At 32.2% G+C, this 10,132-nt stretch overlaps 2 protein-coding genes across 2 annotated transcripts; both read left to right on the top strand.

The window, feature by feature from the left end:
• The first annotated feature begins 1,402 nt into the window (after positions 1–1,402).
• On the top strand, positions 1,403–3,534 carry LOC130471524 (protein FAR1-RELATED SEQUENCE 5-like). The gene is made up of 3 exons (XM_056841707.1): positions 1,403–1,618; positions 2,015–2,897; positions 3,123–3,534. Exons 1-3 carry the CDS (start codon positions 1,570–1,572, stop codon positions 3,532–3,534), a joined length of 1,344 nt encoding a protein of 447 aa, XP_056697685.1. The 5' UTR covers positions 1,403–1,569.
• Positions 3,535–3,597: 63 nt separating this feature from the next.
• On the top strand, positions 3,598–4,578 carry LOC130471523 (uncharacterized). The gene has a single exon (XM_056841706.1). The coding sequence runs from the start codon at positions 3,598–3,600 to the stop codon at positions 4,576–4,578; it is 981 nt and encodes a 326-aa protein (XP_056697684.1).
• The last annotated feature ends 5,554 nt before the right edge of the window (positions 4,579–10,132 follow it).

Below are 10,132 nucleotides of genomic sequence, written 5' to 3'. Positions count from 1 at the left end.
CTTCCGCAGCTGCAGTAATTTAAATCGCCGGTGGTTATGGTCGTGGTTCATGAATCATGAATCGTTTCAATCGCTGGTGTTCGAAATCGAAATCGATTTCAATGAGCGATTTCGGTAAGTTTGTTCAATCCTCCTCCTTTCTCCTCCAATTCGAAATCAATTTCAATCAGCACTTCTCAATTCGAAATCAATTGCAATCGGAAATATTCAATCGAATCGCTGCTCGCGGTGGAAATTTTAATCGATTGTTCGAAATCGATTTTTCGTCGGCATTCTCAATTGATTGTTCGAATTTTTTGTGATTTTGTGGCTGAACTAGTCTGAGGTTACGAGATTCAGTTTTCGTGGCTAAATGGAAGGACTAGGTTTGCTGGTTGTTTGCGGTTAAGAGACATTTCCGGAAAATGTATTCGGATCTTGAAAAATGTAAATATTCGAACATGCTTGGATATATTTAGAATATGCTTGAATAAATTTAGAACATGCTTGAATAAATTTAGAACATGAGCTTACAATTCTAGAACATGATTGAATAATTTTAGAACATGAGCTTACAAATTTAGAACATGGTTGAACAAATTTAGAACATGGTTGAACAAATTTAGAACATCGTTAAATAAATTTAGAACATGCTTGAATAAATTTAGAACATGCTTGAATAAATTTAGAACATGAGCTTACAAATTTAGAACATGGTTGAACAAATTTAGAACATGGCATGAACAAATTTAGAACATCGTTGAATAAATTTAGAACATGCTTGAATAAATTTAGAACATGAGCTTACAAATTTAGAACATGGTTGAATAATTTTAGAACATGCTTGAATTAATCTGGAACATGAGGTTAAAAATTTAGAACATGAGTTTGAAAATTTAGAACATGGTTGAATAAATTTAGAACATGGTTAAATAAGTTTAGAACATGGTTGAATAAGTTTAGAACATGGTTGAATAAATTTAGAACATGCTTGAATAAATTTAGAACATGAGCTTACAAATTTAGAACATGGTTGAATAATTTTAAAACATGCTTGAATTAATCTAGAACATGAGGTTAAAAATTTAGAACATGGTTGAATAATTTTAGAACATGCTTGAATTAATCTAGAACATCGTTGAATAAATTTAGAACATGAGTTTGAAAATTTAGAACATTGTTGAATAAATATAGAACATAGAGAGTGTAAAAGTGTTCTCACCATAAGAAGTGTTCTTACATAAGGAGGTGTTCTCACCGGATCCCTCCCCTATATATATATAGAACATAGAGAGTGTAAAATTGTTGATTATCGAATTCTTTATTTGCTGAATTTCGTGAGCTGCTTTTATAATTTGAATTTGTGAGTTGTTTTTTATTACCGAATTGCACTCATATTTGGTGAGTTGTTTTTGTTTTGTGTTTGATATTCTGATTTGTTTTTTATTTTGATTTTTGATTTGTATTTGTTATATATTTTAGATTTTTGATTATCTATTTGTTCCTTTCAATTTGTGTTTTTAATTTATGTGTTCAAATTTGTATTCAATCATGTAGTTTTTGATTTACAGATCAGTATTCTTTCGAGCAATGGCATCAGAATTTCATCATAGTTCGTCCTCATCATTGACGGAATCAAGTGAGTTTTCTTATTATTGTGTCTGATTTGTTAACGTTCTGAATAATCGCTATAAATGTTCTGCATTTGTAATCCAATGTTCTATGTACATATTATACATGTTCTGAATTGTTTTTTAATTCTTTTTTTGATCATGTTGTGAATAATGTTCACCTCTAATGAACTGCAAGTTGTAAATTGTTTTTGATGATGTGAATGATTGCATTATATCTTCTGCATAGTCGTTTAAAATGTTTTGAGTAATACTTGCTTCTAGGGTTTTGTATAGTTCTCTATTTTCCTGTCACATTCTTTCTGATGTTCTGAATTATTCTTACATTGTTCTCCACTTTTAACCCAATGTTCTATGTAAACTTTATACATGTTCTGAATTATTTTTTGTTATTTTTTTTCTAGATTCTGTTGTGGATAATGAACAATATGCAAGTTGTTCTAATTCAAATGTGGCTGTTACTCCTGAAGTAATTCCTATATTAAGTCCAGGGGGAACGAGAGAATGGATTCCATGTTGTTCTGATGAGTTAAAACCTGTTGTAGGGATGAAATTTATGAGTGTCGAAGAGGGTATTTCATTTTATAAAGCATATTCAAAAGCTGCTGGTTTTGTGATGAGGAAATCTACTGCTACAAAAAAGAAGGCACTAGACGTTATTGCTTTTCAGTATTGTTTATGCAACAAGGCTGGTTTCAAAGAAAAAGCAATAGTTAAGGTTGGAGGCATGCCAAATGTTAAAAAAGGGGAAGGTAATGAAGATAAAGTACCTATACCTCGAAGAAGGCTAGTTACTCGTGTTGGTTGCAAGGCTCGGATGGTTATGAAGTATAAAAATGAAGGTTTTTATGTGGTGACTGAATTCCGAGAGCCACATGTTCATCCTCTTTACACCCCGGGTTGTCTAAAATTTCAGAAAGCGGGTAGGAAAATTAATATTCTTCATAAGAATATGATTATTGATAATTCGAAGGTGAACATTGGTCCGGTTAAGACTTTTAGATTGATGAAGGAGTTAGTTGGATCATATGATAACGTTGGTGCATCCAAGCAAGATTTCAAAAAAATTCATAGAGATTTGAAGGCTTACATTGAAGGATCGGATGCCCAAATGTTTGTGAATAACTTTCAGAACAAGAAGTTGTTATGGAGTGCATTTTTCTTTGACTATGAGGTGGATGAAGACGAGCAACTTTGTAAAGCTTTTTGGGCAGATCCTATATGTAGAAAGAATTATGCACTCTTTGGTGATATGGTTTCTTTTGACACCACATTTCAAACAAATAGGTAATTTCTTGTCATGTTCTGAATTCATCTAAATTTTGTTCTACATAATATTCATGATGTTCTAAGTTAAAATCTGCATGTTTTAAACATTACTCATCAAGTTCTGAATGCATGGTTATCTTGTTCTAATAACTGTACATATGTTCTAAATATTATTCAGCATGTTCTATATAACTATTCATATGTTCTGAACATTATACTGAATGTTCTGAAATTTGTTTTTAGGTATAATATGATATTTGGCCCATTTACTGGAGTTGATCACCACAAGAAGTGTGTTACTTTTGGTGCTGCTTTAATAGCCCATGAGGACATCGTGTCTTTTGAGTGGGTTTTTAGAACTTTCCTCAAGGCAATGGGAGGTAATGAGCCAGCTTGTTTGATTACGGATGAAGATCCGGCAATGAAAATAACTATTCCTAAAGTGTTTCAGACCGCTGAGCATAGGTTTTGTATGTGGCATATAATGAAAAAAATGCCTGAGAAAGTCGGCCGTCAGATTACGCAAGAGACTGAGTTTCTTAATAAAATTTGCAAATGTGTTTGGAGTGAAGAGATTGAGCCAACAGAATTTGAAGAGAAATGGGGAAAGGTTCTTGCTGAGTTCAAGCTTCAAGACCATGAGTGGTTGAAGTAGTTGTATGAGAAGCGTCAAATGTGGATCCCAGCATACTTTAGAGATTCGTTTCTATGTGGTATCATGAGGACTACATCAAGGTCAGAGAGTGAGAACAATTTTTATACAAAGTTTACCAATCCCCATCTCACTCTAGTAGAGTTTTACATGATATTTGAGAGTGCATTGGATGCTCAAAGACATACTCAAGGTCAATTTGACAATGATTCTAAACACAAGCATCCAGAATGTAAGACTTCCTTTGCATTAGAGAAACATGCTTCTAAAATCTACACTGTTTCAGTCTTTTGTGATTTTCAAGAGGAGCTCGAGATTGGTTGCTTTCAATGTGGACTTGAGGAGTACAAGAAAGAAAATGGGTTTGATATCTTTACTATTAGAGAAGGATGTAGAATAAGAAAGTTCGATGTTAGTTTTAACCCGGCTACCCTAGATAGTAAGTGTATGTGCAAGATGTTTGAGAGGTTAGGGATTCCGCACATGGTTTGGGTGTGGAAGGCAAAGATGATTGAGTATATTCCTGATGCTTATGTGCTAAATAGGTGGACTAGTTTGGCAACTAAAACGCCAATTTTTGATTTAGAAGGAAATATCTTGGAGGCATGTGTTAACTTTGTTGATTGTAAAAGAATGTTAAATGAGTTATGGTCAGAAATTCACACATGTGTGTTGGCTCAGGGTAATGAAGAAGATCTTACTGATCTTGTGAAGAATTTAAAAGGTTTAAGGTTAAACTTGGAAGCTAAGAAGAGTTCTAACAATCATGAAAACAATGGTTCTCCTAGCAAAGCAACAGACATCGCGCTACTGATTGGAGCTACCCTTCCTACTGAAATTGTGGTTAAGCCGCCTAAAATTTCAAAGAACAAAGGCACGGGGGTTCATGTTCCAGGTAGAGGTAGTGACAAACGATTGAAAGGTGACAAGGAAAAGGCAATTGAGCAAAGCCAAAAGAAGAAAAGGTTATGTAGAGGTTGTGGAGAGCTTGGTTACCATGATATCCGGAATTGCCCATATAAAGTGAAAGAAAATTGTAAGTTATAAGTTTTTATAACATGGTTTGGATGTAAAAAATTCTATTACCTTGATGTTCTGAATAAATTATCATATGTTCTAATTAATATACATGATGTTCTAAACTTATCACTATATGTTTTAGGGAATTCTGCATTCTGTTCTACACAATATTCATATTGTTCTAACCAATCTATATCATGTACTACACTTAAAACTGCATGTTCCAGGAAACTGTGCACTATGTTCTACACAATATACATAATGTTCTAAACTATAGAATTATAATGTTTTAATTTCAATGATGCTTTTTATTCATTATTTAGTTCCCTTGACACAATTTGTTTTGTTTTTTTTTTCAGAATTGTCATTAAAAGCTTCTCGCCAAAGAATACACAATTTCATCATTCACCATCGCCACATAGATCCTCTCACTTTTTGAAGTGTTATTTTTTTATAGTTTTTTTTTTGTGTTACGTTTTTGGACATTGTCATATTTTCCATGAACAATGTATATCTATATAGTTTTTTCATGGCTCTGAAAAATATACTTTATGTTCCTTTTGCTCAACTATTGTTTTCAACAATTAAAAGGTATCACCATGCATCAGCGATATTGTTGATATTATTTAGCAACGTCTTCAATAGCATGCTCTTACTTCGTCTTTCCTTTTGTAAGTCACCAAATTTGGTGCTTTTTGATCCCCAGTTGCCCACAAGACTTCTCATTTTAGCTTATCGTTGTACAAAAGTTCACTTCATTCATCTACAATACAAACACTAAACCAAATTTTAAGAAATAAAGTTAAAAGTTCGATGTTATGAGTAAGTAAAGTAATTGTTCTAATTCAACTATGTAAATGTTCTGAATTCAAAAAGACAAAGTTCTTAATTTAAAAAGTTCTTAGTTCTTAAAAACGTTAAAAGTTAGTGCACAAAATGTAAATGCTCTAAGTCAACTTACCATATGTTTTGAAATAACATAGTATTTGTTCCGAATCACGTTCAACAAGAAAGGATTACAAAATATTGGAATATATTTTATTTGTTCAATAGACTTGTTTCTATTTGCATTAATTAAATCAAGGATAACAACAAATTATGAAACAAAGTCATTGCATTGAATATTTAGTTTGACAATACTAAATATCGATAATACTAAATATTGATAATGCTAATTCTCACATTTTCAACTAATGATGCTAATACTCATAGTATTTATAATACTAACAAGAAATTCTCATAAATGTTCTAACCACTTCAGAAATATGTTCTAACAAGAAAGCCAAATATTCTAAGCATTTAAGCTACATCTTCAACACAACCTATTTATAACAAGTACGAAATTTGATGCTACATGTAAGCTACATGTTTCTAGCATTGATCTACAACTAGCTATTACAATTTCCTCAAATTTTGTTTTCTAGTGCCCATGTTCTTGATTTTGAAATCATTGTATGATGTTCATCATTCTCTTCGTGCGCCAATAACTTTCCACAATATTCAACTCTCAATCTCTTCATTTGCTCAAACTGCAATGACATCAATTTGAAGGTTAGAACAAAAAAATAGATGTTTAATACACTTTGTTTTAAGCATTTAATCCAATTGTTCTAATAACTAACCTAATATGTTCTAACAAATTCAATAATATGTTCTAAATATTTTCTGAACTCATTTAATATAAGTTCTAACAATCAATACACTTTGTTCTAAGCATTTCATCTAATTGTTCTAATAATTAATCCTACATGTTCTAACCTGTTACGGTATATGTTCTAACAAGTTGAACATGTTCTGTATCAACAAGTATATGTTCTAACTAGTTAAGGAACATGTTCTGTATAACCAAGTATATGTTTTGAGTGTATTCCAATGTTCTAAACTCATGAGGCTTAGCATTAAATTTAAATTTTAAACACTTACGTTGTCTTTTTCCAGTCCCGGATTCCATTCCTTTGCACTCTCTCCATAATAAGTTTCCATGTGCTTCAGCAAAAACACTCCACATGCAATCATCATAATTGGCGTTGCTTTTCCATTTCATATTCAGGTTTCTTGTTTTGAAATCAGTTACAGAACTTTTGTTTCCTCCATTGTGTCTTGCAAAATAATATTCTGTGAAGCCTTTCAACTGTGAAATTGTCAAAGTGAGAAACATTATTTTTTCTGAAGTTTAGGAATATGTTCTGAATTTGTAGCACAATGTTCTAAATATTCTTTCTATATGTTCTGAATTTGGAAAATTTTGTTCTGACAATAATTAGTTAGTTAAAATCTATGTCATCACTTTAACACAAATTTAGATAGAAAGCGTACCATATTTCTTGGTTCATTCTTGTATTTTCCCAAATACGTCATAGGGGGTGTAATTCATCAGTTGTCAATCACGTCCAAACTGCCATTCATGAAGTTGATGCACAATAGATAGTAATGACCACCATTAACTATCGGAAAAAACACCTGAAAATTTAATGTTTAGAGTTATGTTGCTGTTTGTGAAAGTAGTATAATATTACGTCAACACTGTCACACATAATTAGAATCATACCAATTGAACTCTTTGCAAGCTTGTTACTTTAGCATGTGCTAGTTCTTCATCCATTCTTTTAAATAAAGCAGGATATCTTTCACTGAACTTGATACTCGAACGAAAGTACTTATCTTTGCATAAGATGAGCTGAAAATGTTTAAATATTTGTCAAAAAAAAAGTGCTACTCGAATTTTAATTTAGACATCATTTTATATGTATTAACTTACATATGGCTCTGTGCTGAAGAAAAATCTACTTTCTGTTCCTACACCTCGCCTTCTGTTTTCAACATTTAAAAGGTATGCCTATGCATCAGCTATATTGTTGAGCATATGATTTTCGCCCGCAAGACTTTTCATTTCTTCTCTTGTGATTTTGTTTAGCTTATCGTTGTACAAAAGCTCACTTCATTCAACAAAAACACAAATATTATATTAATTTTTGAGAAATAAAATTAAAAGTTAGATGTTCTGAATCAGGAAAGTATTTGTTCTAATTCAACTAGGTAAATGTTTTGAATTCACAAAGATAAAGTTCTGAATTCAAAAACTATGGAATGCACAAAATGTGAATGTTCTGACTTAACTTAGTAATTGTTCTAATTCAACTAGGTAAATGTTCTGAATTCACAAAGATAAAGTTCTGAATTCAAAAACTATGGAATGCACAAAATGTGAATGTTCTGACTTAACTTAGTAATTGTTCTAATTCAACTAGGTAAATGTTCTGAATTCACAAAGATAAAGTTCTGACTTAACTTAGTAATTGTTCTAATTCAACTAGGTAAATGTTCTGAATTCACAAAGATAAAGTTCTGACTTAACATAGTAATTGTTCTAATTCAACTAGGTAAATGTTCTGAATTCACAAGGATAAAGTTCTGACTTCACACATATAAAGTTCTGAATTCACAAAGATAAACTTCTGAATTCAAATAATATATAAAATCTTAATAATGAAAGTGAAAATTTATAACTTACTCAATTGGTCCTTCAGCAAATGCATAATCAGCCATCCTTCTTTTAACAACATCTACTCTCTTGAACGTTGCATCATGTTTGACCATGAAAGGTGATCTTAAATATTGCGGGAGCTTCTCAATGCATCTTTGACTCTTTCTACTTTCATCATTTCCCCTGTACAAATTATCACACAAATATATAATAAAATAAAAGTTAGTGTTCTAAATCATAACACTTTGTGTTCTAAAAAACATTAAGCATTCGAATCTATAAACAATTCTGAAAATAATAATTGTTCTAATCCATCAAAATACTAAAATGCAATTATTTCATTGTTTCACGGTTTTTCCAAAATAGGAATTACAATAAATTATGTGTAATTACCCCTCCTGCTCATCTATTTTCTGTTTTGGCTCCTCATATTTTGGCGAACCAGCTTGCTTTCCATCAATATCTAAACCAGTTGGTGTTTTAGTAGTTTCTGTTCCCATTTGCTGATCATTGTTACCCAAAGTAGCCTCTGTTGGAACAACATCAGACGCTCTTTCCTTAGGGTCATCATCTTTACCCGAACTTGGCTTGTTTGTTGCATTTTCTGTGTCTGTTGGTTCTTGGCTTTTGACATTGTTTGCTGCATTTTCCAAGGATTTTTGAACTCCAAGTGCCAGATCCAAGTCCAAATCCAAATCCAAATCCATATTTTCAAACGATTCAGCACTGTCGAGAGAAATCACTTCTGTTGGCTTTAATGCAGATGAAGATGGAATATCACTAAGGATCACCGGTGATTCTGATTCTGGAACAAAGATGTGTGTCGTTGTTGTAGCAAATGGGAGGGGTTGCTCTTCTTCTTCATCGGTTTGGCTTTGGGTCAACAATTTGAAGCCTAGTATATCAGATTCATCTCTTGCCTTCTTTTTCTTTTATGTTGGACGTGGCTTGACAAATTTCTTACTCATACCTATTCTCTCTTGGTAATCTTCCCATGCCTTAGCCATTACCACGTCCAATTCCTCAATGAATCCAGGTTCATCAAACATTTGTTTGTCCTGGCTAAGAACTGAAGGACTCTTGACTTTTTCTTGTGCTTCCGGCAGAATTGGCTCAGTTGGCTTATTTGTGTACTTGCTCCAAATATTATCGACCAGCCTTTTCAGTTCCTCTGCTGTATCTCCTTCTTTGAAAAGGTCAGATGCTTTATCTACCATAACATACATCTCGTTGATATTTGAAGCCAGTGCCTTAGCCAAATCCCCAAATTTGTCCAGAAAGCCCTTCATTCAAGTAAAACAGATTCATCAATTAGATATATGTTCTAAGAATTAAGTCTATTTGTTCTAAATATTCTATAATATGTTCTAAGGAATGTATTCAATGTTCGGAACTGTGCTAAAACTATTTTTTGAATTCATTTAATATAAGTTCCAACAACCAATACACTTTGTTCTAAGTATTTCATCTAATTGTTCTAATAATTAAACCTACATGTTCTAACCTGTTATTGTATATGTTCTAACAAATACAATAATATGTTCTAACTAGTTAAGTAATATGTTCTAAGTATTTAAACCAAATGTTCTATTAATACTCCTATATGTTCTAACATGTTACTGTATATGTTCTAAATTACCAATTACCATCAATCAAGGGTGAGAAAAATGGAAAATACAAAATCTCATAGACGGCAATGCATTCTAGAATCATAACCAGAGACTATCTTGTTCTATGGTAAAACAATTATGTTGGAATCACCAAACAATATGTTCTAACTAGTTAAGTAATATGTTCTGAATATTCTAACCATGTGTACTAACTTGCATGGTAAGTATTTAAATTCTATGTTTCCCGTTACTTACCATAATGTTGTAGGATGAAGTTGATGAGCCTGCTTGCAAGTGAGGATCTTTCTGGTATATGTGTTCTTCAACTTGTTCTTCTGGTAATCCTTCATAAGTTATTCTTTTGAGCACAACCCCCTTTCCAAAGCCCCTCTTGTTTTCAATCTTCATTCTTTCTTCTATCCTCTCACTATTCCAGACTATAAGGAGAGGGAACTCTCTTGGTTGCACAATCTTCTCCCTTTGCAAC

This window comes from Spinacia oleracea, chromosome 4 (assembly GCF_020520425.1).
Source record: "Spinacia oleracea cultivar Varoflay chromosome 4, BTI_SOV_V1, whole genome shotgun sequence".
NCBI classification, from domain to species: Eukaryota; Viridiplantae; Streptophyta; class Magnoliopsida; order Caryophyllales; family Amaranthaceae; genus Spinacia; species Spinacia oleracea.
This window is presented reverse-complemented; position numbering and strand designations above follow the sequence as displayed.